The sequence below is a fragment of the Bos indicus x Bos taurus genome, chromosome 5 (assembly GCF_003369695.1).
Source record: "Bos indicus x Bos taurus breed Angus x Brahman F1 hybrid chromosome 5, Bos_hybrid_MaternalHap_v2.0, whole genome shotgun sequence".
Lineage (NCBI taxonomy): Eukaryota > Metazoa > Chordata > Mammalia > Artiodactyla > Bovidae > Bos > Bos indicus x Bos taurus.
The window spans coordinates 79,174,905-79,200,946 of NC_040080.1; the positions used below are offsets into that span (position 1 = coordinate 79,174,905).

At 36.9% G+C, this 26,042-nt stretch overlaps 1 protein-coding gene across 1 annotated transcript in view; it reads right to left on the reverse strand.

Annotated features, from left to right (window-relative positions):
• SLC2A13 (solute carrier family 2 member 13) overlaps window positions 1-26,042 on the reverse strand; it is a 523,994-nt gene that overhangs the window by 283,018 nt on the left and 214,934 nt on the right. The window contains exon 4 of the mRNA XM_027542584.1: window positions 5,700-5,808. Within this exon, the coding sequence (XP_027398385.1) occupies window positions 5,700-5,808 (109 nt within the window). The remainder of the gene's footprint in view (window positions 1-5,699; window positions 5,809-26,042) is intronic.

A 26,042-nucleotide genomic window follows, 5' to 3' on the forward strand; every position in this document is an offset into this window, starting at 1 on the left:
GATAGTGAGGAATAGGGTGGCCTGGCTTGCTGCAGTCCATGGGGTCAGAAAGAGTCAGACACAACTTAGCAATTGAACAACAACAACCCTCAGCTCTAAAACTTGTGTTACAGTGGACAAGTCACTTTAACTCATTAAGCTTTTGCTTCCTTAGTTTGAGAATAAACAGAAGAACTGCCTTGCTGACTCACTAGGATATTTATAAAGAACAAGAGAGGTCACGTCTATGAAAATTTTTATAGTGTTATATGTAAAAAATAGTAAACATGTTTGTTTTTACCATGACAATAAATAATTATATTACTGAAGAGGCTAAAAGTGTTGTCCTATTTTTCCTTTTCTGATAATACTTATTTTACATGCTAGTAGTACCAGGTATTAGGTTGGTGTAAACATAATTCTGGTTTTGGACAGTGAACTTTAAATCATTATAACTAGACTCAAAAACATTTTTATTAAACAAAGTATTAACCATTACAATCAACGAATTTTTGCAAATGAGAAATAAATCTGTCTACTTCTGTAGCATAAAAACTCATGCTTTGGGATTTGACAAACTCTTGGAAAGCATTTTCTGCCTACTGCTGGATGTGGAAGTGATTTCCCTGCAAAAATTGTCAAGATGCTTGAAGAAGTCATAGTCAGTTGGCAAGAGGTCAGGAGAATATGGCAGATGAGGCAAAACTTTGTGGCCTAATTCACTCAATTTTTGAAGCATTGGTTGTATGATATGCAGTCAGGCATTGTCATGGAGAAGAATTGGGCCCGTTCTGTTGACCAATGCCGGCTCCAGATGTTGCAGTTTTCGGGGCATCTCATCAATTTGCTCAGCATACTTTCTCAGATGTAATGGTTTCGTTAGGATTCAGAAAGCTGTAGTGGATCATACTTGTAGCAGACCATCAAACAGTGACTATGACCTTTTTTTGTGCAAGTTTGGCTTTGGGAAGTGCTTTGGAGCTTCTTCTCAGTCCAATCACTGAGCTAGTTGTTGCTAGTTGTCATATAAAACTCACTTTTAATCGCTCATCACAATCCAATTGAGAAATGGTTCATTGCTATTGCAAAGAATAAGGGAAGACAACACTCTAATGATGATGCTTTTGATATGTGGTCAGCTCATGAGCCACTGACTTATGGAGCTTTTTCACCTTTCCAATTTGCTTCAAATGCCAAATGACCATAGAATGGCTGATGTTGAGTTCTTCAGCAACTTCTCGTGCAGTTGTAAGAGGATCAGCTTCAATGATCCTCTGTACTGTGAATTTGTTAGCTGTTTGTTAACCACCACTGCACTGTAAAGTTGTAAGCAGTCCCTGAGCCAAATGTGTTGCTGATATTGTGCGTTATCTCTGCTGCTTTATGGCCCATTTTGAACTCAAATAAGAAAATTGCTCAAACATGCTTTTTTGCCTAACAGCATTTCCCTAGTCTAAAATAAATATAAAATAAACAGCAAGTAATAAGGCATAACCAAAAAAAAAAAAAGAAGCAAGAAATGCACATGAAAATGGTGTATAACATAACCACATTTATTTACAAATATATTTCAATATAAAATAACAAAGTTCAACAATGCAAAACTGCAATTAGTTTTGCACCAACCCAATATTAATGCTTAGTAAATGATATTATTAAGATTAGTATTGCAAGGCCATTTTTTCCAAAGCCATCTATTATCTCTAGTAAACACAAAGAAGTAGTGATCCACCGGGGATTAAAGCAAAGCAGTCATGCAAGTGGGAATGATCTGCCCATCCTATGTAATTGCCTATTTCCCACCCCTACTTTGTTAGTAGAAAAGAGAAAGAAGAGATAAATCTGGAAGCATTAATCTAAAAGAAGAACAGCTTAAAAATAGCAGACTATTTAGAGTGTCCAAAAGAAATTTATACACCCATAATCCCTTTTACCTGAAGCTGACATAAAAGCTTAAAATTCTGGATTTCCTTCTCCTCTTTATTGCAGATTTTCTGTGTAACCTTAAAATGATCCATTTAAACACTTGCTTTTCCCAGGTAAAACTCTGCTACCTTCCACCTGTCCAAGATGGACTAATTTTATGATTATCAAGACATATCAAAATATAGCTTATTTTAAGTTCCTCAAAAGAAGATGCTAACAAACTCAAATGTAGCCAAGTGTTTCCTTTCTTTTATTTTCTCTCTTTTTCTTTTTTTCCTCTTTCTCCCTTCCTACCACCTAATTACTCACGCATCCACATTTTGGTTGTGGTAATAATAATGTGGGAATGACCCTTTTATTAATAAATTAAAAACTCTTAGCTAGAGATTGGAAAATTATTGACACTATAACTGGAGTTTAGAATAGATCACATGAGAATTACCTGAGTTGTTTTCACATTAATCATCATAATCTTCATAGATCACTACTCTTCCATTTATTTTGACATGGGAAATTATTTTATTGGTCTGTGAGGTAGTGCAATAATATAGCAGGAATATATCAGGAAAACAGAACACTATTTGCTCTGTTCTTCTCTCTTGTGAATAGAGAATAACCTATTCAGCAGCATGTTTGAAATTACTGATTAGAGTCAAAATAGAAAATTGCCTCTTCTAAAAGTTAAATGTAGTGTCTGAAGTATGTAACAGTTTTAAGACCTTAGGAGTCCTATGCTCTATATGACAGGAGGACCATAAGGTATGGGTTAGGATATAAACACGACTTATACAAATATAAGATACCTGAATACACTCACAACATATTATTTTCATAGCAGAGAATAAATATTTTAAGAAATAAATCTATTTCTTTATCTGATATAGAACACTAATTCATGGATATAGAAATAAAGATCCTAATGAAGGAGACCAGAGAAAACTAAACATGGTAAGATTACATAATACAATTGTAAGGATGATTTATGTTTCAATGTTTTTTCATATGATCTTTTATGAACTGTTCTTGGTAAAAGTCAGAATTCAAACTTGGGGTAGAAAATGGATTTTATAAAAAATATTTCAACTTCTACAGATTATTAAGTTTGGGTTGGAAATATAAAGGAGCACTGCCTACTTCATTTTCCACTTGAAAGAGAAGAAGTGAAAAAGAATAAAGAGCAATATACATAAAAATATTCATAAAAATAGAATTCTGAATTAAATAACATTTTAAAATGAAAAAATGTAATAGATATTTTCTAGTAAAGGCAATAAAAAGCTATTAAGCTGCAGCTATTAAGCTGAAGTCCCTTGGACTTCAAGGAGATCCAACCAGTCCATTCTGAAGATCAGCCCTGGGATTTCTTTGGAAGGAATGATGCTGAAGCTGAAACTCCAGTACTTTGGCCACCTCATATGAAGATCTGATTCATTGGAAAAGACTCTGATGCTGGGAGGGATTGGGGGCAGAAGGAGAAGGGGACGACAGAGGATGAGATGGCTGGATGGCATCACTGACTCGATGGACGTGAGTCTGAGTGAACTCCAGGAGTTGGTGATGGACAGGGAGGCCTGGTGTGCTGCGATTCATGGGATTGCAAAGAGTTGGACACAACAGAGCGACCAAACTGAACTGAACTGAACTGAAGGATAGTGGGGGAAAAAATGAAAAAAGAAAAACATATACATGCACACACATGAATACAGACTAGATAAAGTAGAAGAAAACACATTATATGAGGATCCTAAATTAGTCATTTTCTATCCAAATAATAAAAATAGCACAGTCTATTTTAAAGAAATTGATTTACAGTTTTATGGGCTTAAAATATGAATGTCCGAAGTTATATACTATGAAAAACCAACAGTTACTTAGCATCAGATCAGATCAGATCAGATTAGTCGCTCAGTCATGTCCGACCCTCAGCGACCCCTCTGTCCATGGGATTTTCCAGGCAAGAGTACTGGAGTGAGGTGCCATTGCCTTCTCTGAGTTTGTGATAAGCATAGTACATTAATGACTATCATACATCTTAAGGAATATCAAGATCCTTATAGTCATATCACTTGATCTTACTGTGAAAAGACTGAGAATTTGGAGAAATAAACAGTTTATTAAAATTTGAAAACCTGAATCAGCACACTTTACATTAGATATCACAAGTGGACTATATAACAATCATTTCAACTAGGAACACACTGGCTTCACCTCACCCACCAATTAGATTGGCCCTGTCTGTGATCCTTGTTTTATAGGAATACAAAAAAGCACAACAAAAATTCACTTTCTATGCTTTAAACTTGTCAAATTTAAATGCCTAGAAAAGGGTAGAACAAACAAAAGTTTTTCAGAAATAGGACATATGTTAAATTACGTTGATGAACTAGATTTATACATAGGATTATTACTGAATTGCGTTGTTTGAAAGATTGATGCTAGCCTTGTTACAATTCCATACTATTACCACACTAAGGACAGTGGATGTGCCTCAGAAAAGTCATGGTATGCCACGTCCAGACACAAAAATGTTAGGTGCTAATAGATATGATAATGGTGAGGAAAAAATGAAAGTAAATGTTAGAGGGGAGGAGAGAACCAATATTAAAATGTAGTTCAGAAATCTAACAAGGATTACCATTAAAGTCAAATTCACAAAGGGTATAGATATATTCAAGTTGGAGTTTCTTAGTAAATTCCAACTTAATCTAATGGGTCCTTGGGCCCTAGTTATTTTAACTAATTCACTCTTCTGAAACTACCACAGAATAATTCATTATAACCCAAGTAATTAAAAAAATAATCAAAAGTCCCCAAAACAAATGTTTACTAGGTAAAATCTAATTTTACATAATTTGTATTTTTCTAATGAATAATTTTAACCAGTATGTATAGGGGAAAGCTTCTGAGAACATAGCTTTTCATCAATAACCAGATTCTCAGCAAAAATCAGCTTTTCTATAACCCATATTCTATCACCTAGGATCTTAAAAGTCTTCTCTTGGAACAATCTTACGTAGCTCTCTTTATGACAATTTGAAATTCTGTATTAAATTGTGAATTTATTTAATGTGTTGTTTCCTGCACCAGCCTGTGTATTCTATAAGGCCAAGGACCATGTCTCCTGTATTCACTGCTATGTATCTAGCACAAAATCAACCATCAAAAATGGGTTTAACATCGAATGAATGAAATACGGCAGAACCCCCACTATTCACTCTGCTTCACCCACAACACACATACAACTTTGAGAGTTACTTTGAAAATTAGAAAACGCGGAACTTTTGTATATTCCCTACTTTGCTCCCAGTCCATCCCTGGTCCACTGTACTCTAGTTGTAAAAAATGTACTTCTATGAATATTCTTATCACACTGCATTGTAACTGACTGCCCTGAAAGGAAATGAACTAGTTGTGTGTCCACTGATCTCTAATAAATGCCAGGGTTACCCTTTGGTTTACTTTTTAATGAGAATCAAGAAATAGCTTATGAAAAATGAAACATTTAGTAGCTCAGAATAAAATAAATTAATTGATGGCATAAAAAAGAAATTGTAAGAAATCAAATAAAGCCAAGAATTACAATGAACAAAATAAGTCACTTCCTTCTAGTTAAAATTTGGTAAGATTTTTAAATTATACAGTTTTTTTTTTTTTAATACTGTACGGTTAAGTATCTCCCCAAAGGAGACTTCTACACATTTAATAAAAACAAATCATCAAGGTTCCTACTATTTTTTTCATATAAAATAATTCCTCACAATCTTTTCAGTAAAAAGTTAGAAAGAAATACATACATGATGGTGTTAATGCCTGAGAGCTGTTGGAACATTTGTAGACCACAACCCACAATTAACGCTCGGCGAGTTGGGGGATAACTCAGCATTCTGCAGATCACAGGTCCAGCTTTTTAAAAAAAAGAAGGAAAAAGAAGGACACAGCTATTATTTTTAGCTTCCACAGTAATTATGCCCATTAGGATAAATTTCCCCAAATCTCTATGGAATCAACACAACTTGGCATTTAAAAACAGAACATGTGTACTTTTATAGAAATAGGGGCATAATATATTTTTGAAAACAGTAAATATATGAGTTGAAACTATAAAATCAACTAGAGAGAATTCAAGTTAAAACATTTTATGGATACTAGGGGAAGATCTACATAACTGTAACGGTTAGAAATTCTTTTTCCTTAAATTCCTATGAGCTGTAATAACCACTCTGTTCTTCTGCTTCCCAGGCAATTAATTACTATTTAAAATCCACTCAATGTGGGACAACTTACAAAGTCACTGTAAAAATTGCTTTAATCAACTGAAAGAATGGCATTCATTAAAAAACAATTAAACAAGGAACAGAATTTATTACAATTTATTTGACTAAAGTAACAAGATTCATTCCAATGTATTTAACTAAAGTTAAGGAATCTGACTGTGATATCAGACTCAGTTATGACTGAAATGAATATTATTAATAAAAATACCCAAAAGATAATAAAGAGATAAAATTTTAAATCTATTTTATATAGGTATATGTATGATATTTATAGGTTTTTTTTAAATAGTTTCCTAGTGGTTTTAAATGATACTTTAAAAATATCAATGGGCTTTCAAAATGGTGTCTCTATATCAGAATCTAGACCAATTCTGAAAAGCTCTAGATCTGAACCCCCAGGCCTTAAGTAAGGTAACTAACCAATTGAGGCCTATCGTTCGGACATAACTACCAAAAGTGCCCCTTCTCTTCCCAGAAGTGCTTGTTACAACGTCACAGAGGCATGCTGTATAGTGTCATTGTGGTGCCAGAGTTGACTAAAAGGATCTTTGGTTATTCCGCTGTATAAGAAATAGCCTGTGATCACTAGGATGTTAATTGCTTCATTAGAGGAATTTTTCCTGGAGGCTATTTTTTTTTTTTTTTTAAGTAAACCCTAAACCAAGTCATTGGAAGGACTGATGTTGAAGCTGAAACTCCAATACTTTCACCACCTGATGCGAAGAGCTGACTCATTTGAAAAGACCCTGATTCTGGGAAAGATTAAGGGCAGGAGAAGGGGACGACAGAGGATGAGATGATTGGATGGCATCACTGACTCAATGGATATGGGTTGGGTAGACTCCAGCAATTTGTGATGGACAGGGAGGCCTGGCGTGCTGCAGTTCATGGGGTCACAAAGAGTCAGATATGACTGAGCGACTGAACTGATACTGATACTGAAAACCAAGTCTGGTAGAAATCTGAGAAAATTTCACTATTTTGGAATCTTCTGGAAATCTAATACTCCAGTTCACAGAAATGGAATAGAATGTGCTATTGTCTCAGCAATAAAAGTTCATACAGGATTGCAAGACAGCGCATTAATTAGTATTGAACATTACTGGGTGAAGATATTCATCTCTACAAAGGAATGATTATAATCACATGAAGACTTGATTGACTTCCAACAATTTTGTCTCTAGATGGTAAGACTGGACACACTCATTTAGAAAGCAGGCTAAGAGTATTATAAATGTCAAGTTGTTTTATATTTAAGTAAAGTTTTAAGAAGGTTGTTTCAAATAGGTAGCTTTTATGACAATATAGAAATATATCTGGATCAGTTCTCTGAAAAGCAGACTCATCTGCAAACTTAGAAATCTATGAATGAGCCACAAAATAAGGACTGTGCACACCATCACATAAATATCTACCTATTTCCATAAATCAAAAAATTCATATAAAAGATTATTCAGTGGCTAAGTTGTAGCTGATTGTTTGTTATCCCATGGACTGTAGCACTCAGGCTCCTATGTCTTTACAGAATCAGACTTTACTTTCACCACCAGACATGTCCACAGTAGAGCACTGTTTACACTTTGGCCCATTACTTAATTCTTTCGGGAGTATTTAGTGATTGCCTTCCATCCTTCCCCAGTAGCATACTGGACACCTTCCCACCTGGGGAGCGCATCTTCCAGTGTCATATATTTGTGACTTTTCGTACTGTTAATAGGGTTTCTTGCGGCAAGAATAACAGAGTGGGTTGCCATTTCCTCCTCCAGTGGACCATGTTTTGTCAGAACACTTCATTATGACACATCTGTCTTGGGTGGCCTTGTACAGCATGGCTCAAAGCTTCACTGAGTTATGCAAGCCCTTTCACCATGACAAGAAAGTGATCCATGAAGGGGAATATATTATAATTTACTTTATATACCATGAAAAAAATTTAAAGACAACAATTATGATGTTGTGACAAAACAGAACAAAACAAACAACACCCAAATACATTTTTCAGCTTTTAGGAAACTCTATAGATGAGAAACTAGTCTTCTGCAAGAAATCTATCATAATCTTTGGATAGATGTATCTATTTGCTCTATTAACCTGTTTCATGACTTGATAGTTTAAGCAATACTGATATAGGACGGCAGAAAAATAAAGAGAAAATGATGACAAATTAGGATTAAAGTTTTATTAGCCAAAATAACAAGAGATAAATTATCACACAACATCACATATTTATTTCCAGTTTTTGTTTTTTTTTTAATCTGGGTTTTGAAAAACAGAGCTAGAGTAATCAGGTTCTGTGACTTTTAACTATACTCGAAGGCTGCAGGAATCAAAACAGCATGTACTGGCACAAAATCAAAAATATAGATCAATGGAACATAATAGAAAGTCCAGAGATAAACACACGCACCTATGGCCATTGATCTATGATAAAGGAGGCAAGAACTAGACATGGAACAACAGACTGGTTCCAAATTGGGAAAGGAGTATGTCAAGGTTGTATATTGTCACCCTGCTTATCTAACTTATATGCAGAGTACATCATTGCAAATGCTGGGCTGGATGAAACACAAGTTGGAATGAAGATTGCTGGGAAAAATATCAATAACCTCAGATATGCAGATGACACCACCCTTACAGCAGAAAAATGAAGAGGAACTGAAGAGCCTCTTGATGAAAGTGAAAGAGGACAATGAAATGCTGGCTTAAAATTCAACATTCAAAAAACAAAGATCACAGTATCCGGTTCCATCATTCATTCATTAATTATTTCATTTCAGGCACTTATTCGTCTCCAACTCTTTGCGACCCAAAGGACTGCAGCACGTCAGGTCTCCCTGTCCATCACCAATTCCCAGAACTTTAAAAACAAACTTTAAAGTTCTCAAACTCAGAGTACTCATGAGTACTCAAACTCATGTCCATTGAGTCGGTGATGCCATCCAACCATCTCATCCTCTGTTGTCCCCTTCTCCCCCTGCCTTCAATCTTTCCCAACATCATGGTCTTTTCAAATGAGTCAGCTCCTTGCATTAGGTGGCCAAAGTATTGGAGTTTCAGCTTCAACCTCTAGTTTCAGTCCTTCCAATGAACAACCAGGACTGAACTCCTTTAGGATAAGCTAACTGGATCTCCTTGCAGTCCAAGGGACTCTCAACAGTCTTCTCCAACACCACAGTTTAAAAACATTAATTCTTTAGCACTCAGCTTTCTTTATAGTCCAACTCTCACATCCATACACGACTACTGGAAAAACAATAGCTTTGAATAGAGAGTCTTTTGTTGGCAAAGTAATGTCTCTCCTTTTTAATAAGCTGTCAAGGTTGGTCATAACTTTTCTTCCAAGGAGCAAACGCCTTTTAATTTCATGGCTGCAGTCACCAACTGCAGTGATTTTGGAGCTCAAAAAAAAAAAAAAAAGTCTGACACTGTTTCCACTATTTCCCCACCTATTTCCCATGAAGTGATGGGACCAAATGCCATGATCTTCGTTTTCTAAATGTTGAGTTTTAAGCCAACTTTTTCACTCTCCACTTTCACTTTCATCAAGAGGCTCTTTAGTTCTTCTTTGCTTTCTGCGATAAGGGTGGTGTCATCTGCACATCTGAGGTTATTGATCTTTCTCCCCACAACCTTGATTCCAGCTTGGGCTTCATCCAGCCCAGGGTTTCTCACGATGTACTCTGTATATAAGTTAAATAAGAAGAGTGACAATATATAGCCTTGACGTACTCCTTTTCCTATTTGGAACCAGTTTGTTGTTCCATGTACAGTTCTAACTGTTGCTTCCTGACCTGCATAGAGATTTCTCAAGAGAAAGGTCAGGTGGTCTGGTATCCCCATCTCTTTAAGAATTTTCCAGATTTTATTGTGATCCACACAGTCAAAGGCTTTGGCATAGTCAATAGAGCAGAGATAGATGTTTTTCTGGAACTCTCTTGGTTTTTGATGATCCAGCAGATGTTGGCAATTTGGTCTCTGGTTCCTCTGCCTTTTCTAAATCCAACTTGAACATCTGGAAGTTCATGGTTCATGTATTGTTGAAGCCTGGCCTGGAGAATTTTGAGCATTGCTTTGCTAGCATGTGAGAGGAGTGCAATTGTACAGTAGTTTGAGCATTCTTTGACATTACCTTTCTTTGGGATTGGAATGAAAACAGACCTTTTCCAGTCCTGTGGCCACTGCTGAGTTTTCCAAATTTGCTGGCATATTGAGTGCAGCGCTTTCACAGTATCATCTTTTAGGATTTGAAATAGCTCAACTGGAATTCCATCACCTCCACTAGCTTTGTTCGTAGTGATGCTTCCTAAGGACCACTTGAATTCCCATCCATGATGTCTGGTTCTAGGTGACTGATCACACCATCTTGAATATATGGGTCATGAAGATCTTTTTTGTATAGTTATTCTGTGTATTTTTGCCACCTCTTCTTAATATCTTCTGCTTCTGTTAGGTCCATATATTTTCTTTCCTTTATTATGCCCATTTTTGCATGATGAGTTCCCTTGATATCTCTAATTTTCTTAAAGTGATCTCTAGTCTTTCCCATTCCATCTGGTTCCATTACTTCATGGCAAATAAATGAGAAACAATGCAAACAGTGACAGGCTTTATTTTCTTGGGCTCCAAAATCACTGCAGATGGTGACTGCAGCCATGAAAAAAAAAGACATTTGGTCCTTGGAAGAAAAGCTAGGACCAACCTAGACAGCTTATTAAAAAGCAGAGACTTTTTGGACTGCATGATCAAACCAATTAGTCCTAAAGGAAATCAGTCCTGTATATTCATTAGAAGGACTGATGCTGAAGCTGAAACTCCAATACTTTGGCCACCTGATGTGAAGAACTGACTCACTGGAGAAGACCCTGATACTAGGAAAGATTGAAGGCAGGAGAAGGGGATGACAGAGAGTGAGATGGTTGGACGGCATCATCAATTTGATGGACATGAGTTTGAGCAATCTCCAGGAGTTGGTGATGGACAGGGAAGCCTGGCGGGCTGCAGTGAATGGGGTCACAAAGAGTCAGACATGGCTGAGTGACTGAACTGAACTGAACTGAAAGACACTTTCTTCACTAAGAGGTGCTAGGAGAATTAGACAGCTGCATGCAAAATAATAAAAACTGGAAATAGAACTGCCTTATGATCCAGCAATCCCACTGCTGGGCATACACACTGAGGAAACCAGAAGGGAAAGAGACACGTGTACCCCAATGTTCATCGCAGCACTGTTTATAATAGCCAGGACATGGAAGCAACCTAGATGTCCATCAGCAGATGAATGGATAAGGAAGCTGTGGTACATATACACAATGGAGTATTACTCAGCCATTAAAAAGAATACATTTGAATCAGTTCTAATGAGGTGGATGAAACTTGAGCCTATTATCCAGAGTGAAGTAAGCCAGAAGGAAAAACACCAATACAGTATACTAACGCATATATATGGAATTTAGAAAGATGGTAACGATAACCCTGTATACGAGGCAGCAAAAGAGACACCAATGTATAGAACAGGCTTATGGACTCTGTGGGAGAGGGAGAGGGTGGGAAGATTTGGGAGGAAAAAAAAAAAAGACCATATATATTGTACTATGTAGTTTTCCAAAGAGCATTGACAACGTATATATTTCTGTATAACTATTTCCTATAGTATATTAATTGTGCCAGTGGTGTGATATAATTGACTTATGACTGTGAAATCAAAAAAGTTTATATTTAAGTGAAAAAAAAAAGAAAAAAAAGAAATAAATGTAAAATTATTTAAAAAAAAAAATAATAAAGTTAGAACACTTCCTAGTACCGCACACAAAAATAAACTCAAAATTGATTAAAGACCTAAGTGAAGGCTAGATACTACAGAAATCCTAGAATAAAACATAGGCAGAACACTTTCTGACATAAATTGCATCATGATCTTTTTTGATATATCCCCTTTATTTTATTTTGAAAATAAAAAAAAGATAAATGGGGCCTAATTAAACTTAAAAGCTTTTGCACAGCAAAGAAACTGTAAATAAAATGAATAGACAACCACATAATGGGAGAAAATATTTGCAAACAAAGAGGCTGACAAGGGATTAATCTCTCTAATATACAAATAGCTCATGCAGCTCAATATAAAAAAAGTTAAAAACAACAAACAATCCAATCAAGAAATGGATGAAAGATCATATTTCTCCAAAGAAGACATATAGATGGCCAAAGGACATGCGAAAAGATCACTAATTATTAGAGAAATGCAAATAAAAACTACATGAGGTATCAACCTCACACAGGTCAGAATGGCCACCATCAAAAAAATCTATGAACAATCAATGCTGGAGAGGATGTGGAGAAAAGTGAACCCTCCTACACTGTTGGTGGGAATGTAGATTGGTACACATGGAGAAAAATATGAAGGATCCTTAAAAAAACTAGAGGTAGAGCTACCATGTGATCCTGTCATCTGGAGAAAATCATAATTTGAAAAGATACATGCATCCAATGTTTATTACAGCACTATTTACAGTAGCCAGGACATGGAAGCAACCTAAATGTTCATCAACATAGGAATGCATAGAAAAGATCTGGTGTATATATGTACAATGGAATATCACTAAGCCATGAAGCAGAATGAAATAATGTCATCTACAGCAACACGGATGGGCCTAGAGAGTGTCACAATGAACTAAGTCAGAGAAATAAAAAAATCATATCACTTTGTTTACATGTAGAACCTTAAAAAAATGTTACAAAATGAACTTATTTATAAAACAGAGTCACAGATGTAGAAAACAAACTTATGGTTGCCAGGGGGAAACAGGGGGAGGGATAAATTGGGAGATTGGAATTAACATATGTACACTACCATATATAAGACAGATAACTAATAAGGACCTACTGTATATAGGTTCTCAAAACTCTATAATGACCTATATGGGAAAAGAATCTAATAAAGAGTAGACATATGTATATGTATACTCGATTCACTTTGCTGAAGAGCTGAAACTAACACAATACTTTAAATCAACTATACTACAATAAAATGAAAAACAATGTTACAGATAAAAAATATGGTTACATCTGGGTTTTAGACTTTCTTTTGGTTTGGAATTCCTGATAATTATAAACAATGGTAGTTCCTTTATTGTACTGAAATGTTTTTTAAAGATAAATTTTGGTCATAGCAGCTGTACATCTGATTATGCATAAACAGATTTAAATAGTTTTCTTTCATTAAAATCATAAACTAAGCTTTATTAGGCAGTAAAACTAACTTCATGAATGCAAACCATTAATCTTCATTTTATGCAAGCTATGAGGCAAGAAATATTCAAATATATTAATAGGTAGAGTGTGAAAATTTAAAATGTCATGCTCTACTTATAAAATGTCTTTTGAGTTTTATAATTAAAAACATTTTAAGTACACAAACATTTCACAGTTTATTGTTAACAAAATATTTGTCTTTGAAAAACAGAAATTCCCACACAATAAAAACTAAAGCCTCTAGATAATTAAAGCAAAATGGAAATGCAGAATACAAAATATAATACATAATAAAACAATACAGGCAAAAATTCCAAATGGGTTTATCTTTTTCATCATTCTGAACACTTCATACTAAGTATCAACAACTTTCACAATGATCATCCAGTTGTGGCAGGGGCTCTGGTGTAAAGGACAGTCTGACAAGTGCAGCCATTCCTGTGGACAGGCTGACTGTGAAGAAGCTGAGCCCACATAATTTTCTCCAGGTATGATTAAAATATGCACTAGACCACACTTTTATAAAATTCCAGGTCCTGACTTCCACTTTCAGACAAGATGAAGTAACAGTTATCAGATTTCCCTCCAATATGCAACAATTAAAAAGTCAGGCAACAATGCATGAAACAATACTTCACATGATAAGGAGACAAAGAATACGACTCCTGAGATTCAGGAAGTAAATGAGATGAACCCTACAAATGCCCCAGCTAAAATCTGGAATAAAGTATTCAGGCAGTAATACAGAAAGCTGCAGTATGGGGAGGGGAAACCAGGCAAACTGATGGCCACCTTAAGTTGAAACAGTGCAGCTCAGGACTCAGGTGACTATTCACAGTGCAGAGTGCTGGAGAGAAGAGAATGTCACAGAGAGGACACTGGAGATATGCAGGACTCTTTGAATTTTCAGTTGAGGACTGATCAGTAAACGTTTTGTGAAGAAACTACCCCAGGTAGGAGAAAGAGTTGCAGGAAAGAACTAAAGTAATGAACTCCAGGAATTTACACAGGACTAGCATAAGGAAGAATACTCAGAAGAGTTTTACCTCAGTAATATATATATTTAGTCCAAGGTTAAACATTGCTTGGACACCATCTAAAACAGTTAAATTAAAGACTCAAATGCTTCCAAGAAAGTGAGTAGCATCCCAGAACCAAGTTCAACAGTAAGATAAAATTTAATAGTTCTGGCATACCATAAAAAATTACCAGGCATGCAAAAAGGTGGGAAAGTACAACTTGTAATGATAAAGAGTTTAATTTAGCAAGAGGACATAACAACCGTAAACGTCTTTGCACCTAAAAAAAGCTTCAAATTATATGAAGCATAAAACACAACTGCAAGGGAAAACAGAAAAACCCAAAGTTAGGCTTGGATATTTCATTGCCTCTTTCTGAGTAATAGTCAAAATAGGCTAAGCAAAGATAATCAGCAAAGATACAGAAGACATCAACAACACGATAAACAAACTTGACCTAGTATTCAGACAACATCCTATAGACCAAATGTTCTTTTCAACAGTAAATGCATGTTAAATGTCTTAGAACATTTATTGAGATAGATTATATTCTGAGCTCTAAAACTGGTCTCAATTAATTTAATAGGATTCAAGTCATACAGAGAGTGTTCAATCAGAGAGTGTTCTCTGATTATAATAACATTAACATACAAATCAATAAATGGAAAGATAATTGGAAAATACCCCCCAGATCAGAACCTGAATAACAAATTTCCATGGATCAAAGAAATAATGGGAAATTAGAAAGTATTCTGAACTAAAATAATATGAAAATGCATCATACAAAAACTTGTGGAATGGAGCTAAAGTAGAATAGAGGAAAATTTATAGCAACAACCTTGGCTTCCACCTTACAAAATCAGAAGAGGGACAAAAGAAACCCCTCAAAACACAAGATAAAATAATAATAAAGATCAGAATGGAAATCCATCAAATAGATAAGGAGACAACTGAGAAAAAAAATCAATCAAATGAAACCAAAATCTGGCTTATTGAAAATATCAATAAAATTGATAAACTTTGAGCCAGATTGTGGAAGGCTGAATAATGGCCCCTCAAAAGATATATATCTCCTAATCCCTAGAGCTTGTTAATGTTACCTCAGATGTCAAAATATAGTGTTTGTGGATGTGAGTAAGGATTTGTCATATGGGAAGATTATCCTGGATTATTCCAGTTGGGCCTAAAAGCTATCACATGTAACCCAATAAGAGGGAGGCAAAAAGAGATTCAGACAGAATAGGAGAAGGCAATGTGACCATGAGTGCATATGTTGAGTTGATGTAGCCATAAGCCAAGGAATGCTGGTTAATATTTTTTTTTTAAAGCAAGAAACAGATTTCCCTCTGGAGTCTAGTGGGTGCATGGCCCTGCAGACACTTTTATTTCAACCTAGTAAAAGTTATTTTGAACCAGACTGTGAGAATAAATTTCTATTGTTTTACATTACCAACTTTGTGGTAATTTGTTATGACAGCCGTAGGGAAAGACAAGGGAAAAAAAGAGAGAAGACACAAATCACCAACATCATAAATGAAGGAACTAAAATCAATATAGATATCTACAGATATCATGAGAAATGCTGGGCTGGAAGAAGCACAAGCTGGAATCAAGATTGCCAGGAAAAATATCAATAACCTCAGATATGCAGATGACACCACCCTTATGGCAGAAAGTGAAGAGGAACTAAAAAGCCTCTTGATGAAAGTGAAAGAGGACAGTGAAAAAGTTGGCTTAAAGCTCAACATTCAGAAAACGAAGATCATGGCATCTGGTCCCATCACTTCATGGGAAATGGATGGGGAAACAGAGGAAACAGTGTCAGACTTTATTTTTTGGGGATCCAAAATCACTGCAGATGATGAATGCAGCCATGAAATTAAAAGAGGCTTACTCTTTGGAAGGAAAGTTATGACCAACCTAGATAGCATATTAAAAAAGCAGAGATATTACTTTGCCAACAAAGGTCCGTCTAGTCAAGGCTATGGTTTTTCCAGTGGTCATGTATGGATGTGAGAGTTGGACTGTGAAGAAAGCTGAGCACCAAAGAATTGATGCTTTTGAACTATGGTGCTGGAGAAGACTCTTGAGAGTCCCTTGGGCTGCAAGGAGATCCAACCAGTCCGTCCTAAAGGAGATCAGTCCTGGGTGTTCATTGGAAGGACTGATGTTGAAACTCCAATATTTTGCCTACCTGATGCGAAGAGCTGACTGATGTGAAAATACCCTGATGCTGGGAAAGATTGAGGGCAGGAGGAAAAGGGGACGACAGAGGATGAGATGGTTGGATGGCATCACCGACTCAATCGAAATGAGTTTGGGTAGGCTCCAGGAATTGGTGATGGACAGGGAGGCCTGGCGTTGCTGCATCTCATGGGGTCGCAAAGAGCTGGACACGACTGAGCAACTGAACTGTACTGAACTGAACTGCCATTATCCCCAGCCTTAATTCCCAAGTTATCTATTGCAAATCATTGATTTCAATCTGTTCCTTTCTCCATTCCTATATCTAAGGAGTTGAGCATCATTTACAAATAGGAAAACAGGCCATTCTGGTTTCATGCCAAATTAAGCATTTCTATGAGCCAGGCCCTCCATGCTGGCCAGAGGATCTCCATTCATCTCGAGTTGGCTTTCAATTAGATTCCCATAACATCTATTTCAACACTCCATCTCCTTGGAATTCTGTCATTCTCTGCAGCCTCTCAGACCAAATATTCTCTAGTCCACTTATCACACCTGAAGCACCAACCATGAGTTTACTCTTTGCTAGGTACAGAAACAGAAACAGGCTCTGCCTTGGAAGACTTCAAAATATTGGGGTGGGGAGGAAGTCATGCACAGAAATGAAACAAGCTACTGCACACCAGTTTAAGGGCTCTAACAGAGGTTCATGTAAAGTATTATGAAACTGAGAAATAGGGAAGAACCCAGAAAGAGTGTGCAAGCTCAAGGACATGTAAAGAGAAGTCGTCATTTCTCTCCCCAGACCCTATGTTACCTAATTTCATTTTAATACAGGACAAAAAAAAAAGAAGTGTCATTTGGCTATCATTCCCTCTTCCTACTTCCCATACCCAGTGAGCTGCCAAATTCTAATGAAAATTAATGAATATACACCTGACTCATTTCCACAAAATATCAGGAAAATTCTTGCTTTTGCTTCTGTGCCCTCTTTGCCTCCCCAGCTCTCTACTGTCCTGCTTGGCGCTTATCTGTGTCCTTTGTGAGACCGCATGGCAGTGGACAGTACTTGCACAGGTCACCATGGACATTCCAGCTCCACTGCTCAGCCTCTGGAGAGGTCTTTCACATGTTATTCAATTTTGCTAAGCCTTTATCTCCTCCTTAGTTAAGTGGACATAGAAGTAGAGCTTACAATTATGAAGACAGAGATAGTTAGCTTCATGGCATACACTATGTGTTATGGTTAATTTACATGTCACCTTGACTGGGTTACAGGGTACCCAGATATTTGATTCAATATTATTTCTGGATATGCCTATGAAGGTGTGTCTAGATAGGATTAACATTTGAATTGGTAGACTGGGTAAAGCAGATTGCCCTCTTCAATATGGGTACGTGCATGCATGCTAAGTCACTTCAGTCATGTCCAACTCTTTGTGACCCCATGAACTGCAGCCCACCAGGCTACTCTGTGCATGGGATTCTCCAGGCAAGAATCTAATTGAAAGCTGAAACTCCAATACTTTGGCCACCTGATGCAAAGAGCCGACTGATTAGAAAAGACCCTGATGCTGGGAAAGATTGAAGGCAGGAGAAGGGGACGACAGAGGATGAGATGGTTGCATGGCATCACTGACTCAATGGACATGAGTCTGAACAAGCTCCAGGAGATGGTGAAGGACAGGGAAGCCTGGTGTGCTGCAGTCCATTGGGTCGCAAAGAGTTGGACACAACTAAGCGACTGAACACCACCAACTAAGATCCTAAGTACAGCCATGCTGTTTTTTCCTTCTATATGCAGCAGATGATGTTTGTGATTACAAGGTGGTGCTTGGCATATATTCTATTTGGAAGAATGGATTGCTGCTATCAATAAATTCAATCCCATGTGGTTCAATCATTGCTTCACAGTCTGGCAATTATGCCAATGCATCCTGAAATTCTTCCAAAGAATCAATTTGCCAATATGCTGCGTTATGCTAATTGTCTTTAGATATATGTTCATGAGCTGATCATGATACATTATGGCCTATATGCATAGACTGAATAATCTAGTTATTATTATTCTGAGTTGCTAAAGTAAATGCTGTTTTCTATGATAGGACTTAATGGTTCTAAAATACTGTTTTTCAAAAATCTATTCTTGTTACTACCAAGAATTTTTTTTTTAAGTTCTAAAAGTATTTCCTTCATCAGAGGTATCTATATAAACAAAGGTGATCAAAAAATAGATTCCCTAAACAAGCAATTCTCAAACAGTATCAAGAGTAAGTCTCCAAATATAGAGAAACCCAGATTCAAATCCAGCTCAGCTCTATAGAAACTGTGTGACCTTGGGCAGGTTCTTTACCCTTTCTGAGTCTCACATTCCTTATACGAGATAACATCTACTTCACAACAGTGCTCCGATAATTAAAAGTGATAATACATGTGGAGTATATTGCACCAAAACTCAAATAATGATGCTATGATTTCATCCATCAGCTCTATAGAATTTATCTGTAGTTGAATACAATTAGAACGTTTTAAATAAAATATTGTGAGTAAATTGCACAAAGAGATTTCATTTTTAAGATTCCGTAAAATAATTCAGAGTTTCATTAACATAAAAAATATGTGAATTCTATACTTATAATTTCTATATCTTCTATAATTAACAGTACACATCTACACAGATTACTGATAAACACAAAGTGATAAATCAATAGAAATTATATCACAGGCTCCTGTAATAAATGACATTTTTCTCAATTATATATACTGCCAAACTACTGAATTTATCTGTTCAAACACAGATAAAGTGGAATGATCCTATTTCCCTGCTTTCATTTTAAATCACAGGTAGCCTTTCTAGAATCTACGTATTTCTACATTACTATTAAACATTTTAAGATAGATGAACTATGGTTCTAAACATTAATTACTTGCTTGATTAAAAAAGTATGTGTTCATATGGATATTTGAATTCTCTATATATTTAAAGATTTCTATTAACATCTTTTTTTAGATTCAAGCATTCAACAAATAAGTACTATTGAGAAGAAAGATGAAAATCTAAAACATGATTCACATAATTTCATACTGTTCTTTCTTGCTATATTTAGCCTTACATGTGAGAGTTACCATGAATAAAGATACCAAAAAAAATAAAAATCAGGCCAAATTAAAGGGCCCATGATCTTACAGTAGTGCAGAATATCTAAAATCATGACTGTTCTACCAGATTCTGGAAGCATGACTGCTGCAAACATATGTGGTACCTCGAAATACAACATTTTAAAGTAAAGAGACTGTTTTCTGTCAGTATGAGTTTCAGAAAATCATATTTATTCCAAAAATATCCAGTAACAAGAAACAAAAAAGAGCCATATTTATAAGGTTGTAAATGTACTTATTTTCTAATTCCAAAGCAGTTTTCCTGCCACAACTCTCTTTTCCTACTTTCAATTACCTCTTATAAAAGAAAAAAGATAAAGAAAAATAATTGTATACTTCCTGTGTTAAAAAATATGTGATAGTTAAAAAATATGTGATAGAGTAAGAAATAAAGATATCTGAGGTGTGGCCAAGATTGCAAAGAAAGTAAACCCTGAAATCCCTCCTCCCCTGGGAACACCAAAATTACAACTACATACAGAGCAACTACTGATGAGAAAGTCTGGAAAAACAGAAGAAGAAAAAAAAAAAAGAAAGTACATTTACAATTAAAGATATGAAGAAGAAACCATAGTAAGGTGGTAAGAGGGGCAGAGACATGGTGTAGTTAAGATCCATACCCCAAGGTGAATGTCCCACGAATGGTAGAATCACTACAATTACAGAGGTTCTCCCCAAGGAGTGATGGGGTCTGAGGTCCTCATTGGGCTCTGCAGCCAGGGGGTCCTACACTCAGAAGATGAAGCTCTAAAGCATTTGACTTTGAAGGCCAGCAGGGTTTAATTTGGGGAGAGCCAGAGGGTTGTGGGAAATTGAGACTCCAATCTTGAAGGGCACATATAAAATCTCACATGCTCTGGGTACCCAGGAAGGAAACAATAATTTGATAGAAGCCTGAGCCAGACCCATTTGCTAATGCTGGAGAGCATTCCAGAGAGGCAGGAGGCTACTGGAGCTCACTCTGGGGACACAGACCCTGGTAGCAGCCATTTCTGGAGCTTGTTCTAACATGAGGATGATATTGCAGACAAAAGGAATCCTCCCTCAGTATTAGATCCAGGACCTGGTGCTGCCTACCAGTCTGTTATTACCTGAACTGGGATCCAGGCAAAGCATCTACCCAGACAAGGACACAGCCCCAACCACCAACGGGCCTGCTGCCTTAAGACCCCTTGAGCCCACAGATTTCCTGGGACACGGCCTTGTCCACCACAGGGTCCAGGACACACCCCTACACAACAGGCAACACACTAGGCCTGGGAACCACAGGGTCCTGTGGTCAGAGATCCCAGAATGCAGTTCAGCCCGTGGGCCTGTACCAGACATAGGATCAGCTTTACCCACTGGTAGGCAGGCACTAGCCCCAGGATACTAGAGACCTAGGACCCACCCACCACCAGTCCCATAAATTCTGGGACCCCCTCCATGGCCCTAGCACCAGAGACCCCAGGATGAGCTTTGAGCTTTGGCACAAGTTCCGGGCCAAGGTCTCACCAGCCAATGGGTATGCACCAGCTGTAGAATCCCCTGTGCTCTGATCCCACCCACCAGGGGATGAACAAGAGCCTCAGGACCACCAGAGGCCCACAGGCTGTGTCAGTACCCAACCCACAAACCAGCAGGCTGGCACTAGTGCAGGGAACTCAAGCCCTACCCCACCCACCACATGCCAACAACAACTTTGAGACCCCTTGGGCCAGTTTCCACACAAGGCTGGGCATGGCAACTAACCAAGCCAGAAGCCATAAATTGTTGGGGGCCAGAGTGAGGTACTCCGCCCATGGCAAAGGTCATGAGGAAGGAGGCTCGACATACGCAAAGGCGGGATCGAGCCTCAGGAGTCCCCCTGGAAATCCTCGAGCGTCTACCCCCATAACCAGAGCCTGCCTACTTTACTACTTTGTGCTCTTACCTACACCTCTGACTTTACGGGGGGCTGTCCCCCACGACCTCTTTCGGAGAAGGAGTTAACCTAGAGCTCCAGTTAATAATAATTCCTGGGCATGATAAGAGTGTTTTAACCTACAAACTCCTCTGAAGGTTCTCTAGCCTGCCTGACAGGCTTGTCCGGCCACATGTGATTGCTCACAGCCTCCCAACCGTGAGAGGCACGAGATGCTTTAAACCTTCTAAAAACAGGTTCCTTAGAAAAGTTAGAAAACTATTAGTATAAGTATAATGGGCTGATTAGAAATTGTACTGGTGAAGGGTTTTTCATTTGTTGAGCCAATGTTTGTTGCTAAGTCTCCACATCCCCTGCCCTTACACACATTAATGAATATATAGAAGAAATAAGTATTAACCTTTGATATTAATCACGTTAGACCTTAGGCTAAGTAAATTCTTTCCTTAACTAAAACCCACTACACCCTCACCCTGTAGGAATGTAACTTTATTTGGGTGGCGTCTGTTTTGAGAATAATCAGCCCTGGAGAAATAAGTGTCCTGATTGACTGACCGCTGTCACAAGGAGAGGGTCGTAAATTGTCAGCAGGCCCCCCTGGCCAGAAGATGATGTAACACCCCTAAGACCTCTGTATACATTTGTGTGAAGCACCTGACTTTAATAAAAGTCAGGACTGCTGTCCCCACGTGACTTTTGTATAACATCTCAGTGTATAAAAACAGACTCTGGAAAATAAAGAATTGGGATCAGTTTCTCGAAATACTGGTCTCCCCATGTCGCTCTCTCTCTCACTCTGGCTGAGTCTCCACCTGGAGCGCAGAACCCACCATGCTTACTAATTATGCCTGGGCTTCTAAGATCCGACTGGGGAGGCCTCAGTGTCTCCTCTCCTTCGGGAGAACGGAAGGACGCCTGTGGCCTACATAAGTGGTGCAAACTTCTTGTCTCAAAGTTTTATTGGTCTCCCGCATAAACCAAGCTACTCAGCCTCTTTTCTCCACTGAATTTTCCTACTGAGCTATCCTTATTCTATTACTCTTTATATCTTTAATTAATATCTAATTGAAGCTATTGTATCCTGATCCTCGCCTATGCCGTCTCTCCTTCGAATACCCTGGATCAGCCGGGGCAAGACCCCGGCAATAAATACTTAACAGAATACCTACAGTAGTAAGCTTGTCATAACAGAACAACCCACACAGCCCACAAGGGGGCACCCACAGAGTACGTAGTTCTAGCAATCAGAGTGGAGTAGGCTGCTGGGACACAGAGGATGTCTCCTACAAAAGGGCATTTCTCCAAGGCTGTGAAACATAATCAACTCACTAAATACATAGAAATAAAAATAGGAAATTAGGCAAAATGAAGTGACAGCAAAATATGTTCCAAACTAACGAACAAAATAAAACCCAAAAGAAAAACCAAGTGAAAATACGAAATTTTACACAATAAAGAGTTTACAGTCATGATGATAAAGATGTTCCAAGAACTTAGGAGAAAAATAGATGAACAGAGTAAGAGGTTAGAAGTTTTTAACAGATTTAGAAAATACTAAGAACTAAAAACTGATGGAGACTACAATAACTGAAATTAAGAATATAATAGAAGGAATTAACAGTGGATTAGATGATACAGAGGAAAAGACCAGTGAGCTAGAAGACAGAGCTGTGGAAATCTACTGAAGCTAAACAGAAAAAAAGATAAAAGAAAAAAGCAAAAAACAGAAAATGAAGACGGTTTAACAGACCTCAGAGATAGCATCAAGTGTACTAATATTCACATTACAGGGGTCTCAGAAGGAGAAAGTGAGAGAAAGGGGCAGAGGATATATTTAGTCATCTCAGTTTACAAAATTTCAGAAGAAAACAATCACCAATAAAATGTTCCATACAAATGAACAAATTGTATTTCCCAGGTCTGACACAACTTAAACAACAATAAAACCAGCTAACTGGCATAAATACAGCTTCATTTATTCTAGAAAGATACTCTAAGAACAATACAGTACAATAATCACTTTAACTTTCTTTTCCACAAAATATTTTGTGACTTAGAGCAATTGACTAAACATCCCCTGTTCATGCGATCAATACTTAAGGCAAATGAATATTGAAAAGGAAGTTTATGCACATTAACAAGCTGGTATTTTAGTTTTACTTTTAAAAACCTATTGGATTTGTGTGAGGAATTGTTCTTTAAATTGCATATCTGTTTATTGCTTCTGTGCTAATGACTCATCTTGCTACTTTAAACAAAGCTGAAAGAACAAATTGAGATAACTACAAAAGGTGGGAAAGATTAATAAATCTGAGTGAGTTCAAAATACTTTTAAAAACCACTTATAAATCTGGGTTAGAATGAAGTAATATAAATGAACAAAAAACAAAAAAAATTCAAAAATAAATTTTCACAAACTTCTATTTATAAATATAGTGATATATATCCCTACCTATCTATCCATCCATCCATTCGTCTATCTATCTAAATGAAGGGGCTCAGCTTTGTAAAGGCATGGTTTAGGTTTCTTCATGTATTAGATTCAGAAATCTCAGTCACCTTTTTAGCAGCATGAAATTTTCAGAATTCATGGTCTATAAGGGTGATTTCCTTCAAGATCATAATTTTAAGGTAAATCTATGATATATACTAGCCGAAATACAGCTCACCACTCAATGAAATCCAATAAAATAGTTATACATCCAAAGGAAAGCAAAGGAAAACTAAAGCTCTCAAATAAAATTTAGTTTATTAACTTTAGGCACATAGCAAATCCCTGAGTACTAAGGGCTGCTTAGGCATCTGGAAAAATGTCTTTAAAATTTTCTTCGCCCAGTTGTTATACACAGCAGTATAATGCATAAAAACAAGATGAAAAGCTATCCTGTGCTATGGTTATCAAAATGGATTTAGTGAAAATGCTGAAGGGATGATCACCAGGAGTTTGTTTAAATCACATCTTGGACATGAGAGGTATGCTAGACAATACAGCACCTATGGGAAATAGGGCTTTCCCGTACACTACCAAGGGTGTTAAAATAGTTCAACTCTTCTTTTTTTCCTCATACATACACATACACACATATGTACATTTGTATATAAATAAATATATGTGTGTATGTATATATATATATGTGTGTGTATTATTTATTTACACACACATACAAACACACACATGCACAGAGAGAGAGGTTTTGTAGTTACAATGATCACCATTACAGAATCTTTGCAGAAATTTAGTTCCTCATCCCCCTTTCTGACCACTTCTTCACTCTTAAACTTAGATGAGGAAAATGAAATTTCATTAAAGATAGAAATAATTTTTTTTTCAAATTGCTACAATTCTGTTCCTTCTTCCATGCTTTTGTTTAATTCATAGGCACATGCCCATAAGACTACAAGTTCTGAAAAACTACAGCAGCATTTCTACAGAGAACAATTTGCAGCAGGAAATGGGAGAAATGAGTTCCACATATCCTACTCTAGAAATGGTATGGTAAGAATCAGACAAAATATATGTGTGTGTGTGTGTGTGTGTGTGTGTGTGTGTGTGTGTGTCTAATTAGCATAGCTAGCAGAGAACAACCTGCTAACCTGAGTTAGTGCCCGCTAACCAGAAAACAGACACATATGCTGGACATTTCTGCTGATCAACCCTTCAGCATTTTCACTAAATCCATTTTGATGACCATAGCATAAGACAGCCTTTAATTCTGCTTTTATAGTTAAGCTACTGTGTATAACGATTGGGCAAAGATAATTCAAAAGACATTTCTTCATGTGCCCTTGCTTTTAGATGTCTGTGGGTCTCTATCCTTATTTCCTTGGTATTTTTAACTTGTGATTATTTTTCATTAGACAGATTCTTCTAATCTTTTAACATGACACACCATAATTTTTCTTGATATGGTTTAAGATGCTCTTCTAAATAAATACGGCCCTCGAGGGATGAGGTCAGTATTTGAAAGTCTACATATGGCCATTTTATTTTGAGGCATGTCTGTAGTTACCATATGGTCAATAGAAGTCTGTAAAGGGAGTCAGGATGTGTTTATTTAAAATGCTGACTGAAATTTGATTTTCTACTTAGAATGCTTTGATCTTTCTTCTTCTGAATGTTGAAACTTAGTGTTTTAAAAATGCAACCTGCTCACTGTACCACAAAACTCAATTACAAAATAAAACTAGTTTCTATATATTTCTCAGCTATGCATATATAAAAAGCATAGCATTATTTCATTGTCAGCTATGTGGAAATGTTTCTAATCTTGCTACTCAACTTGTTCATGGCTTACTTAGACCACGTCCTGATATGGCTCATGATCCTTTGAATACAAAATTTAAATAGAA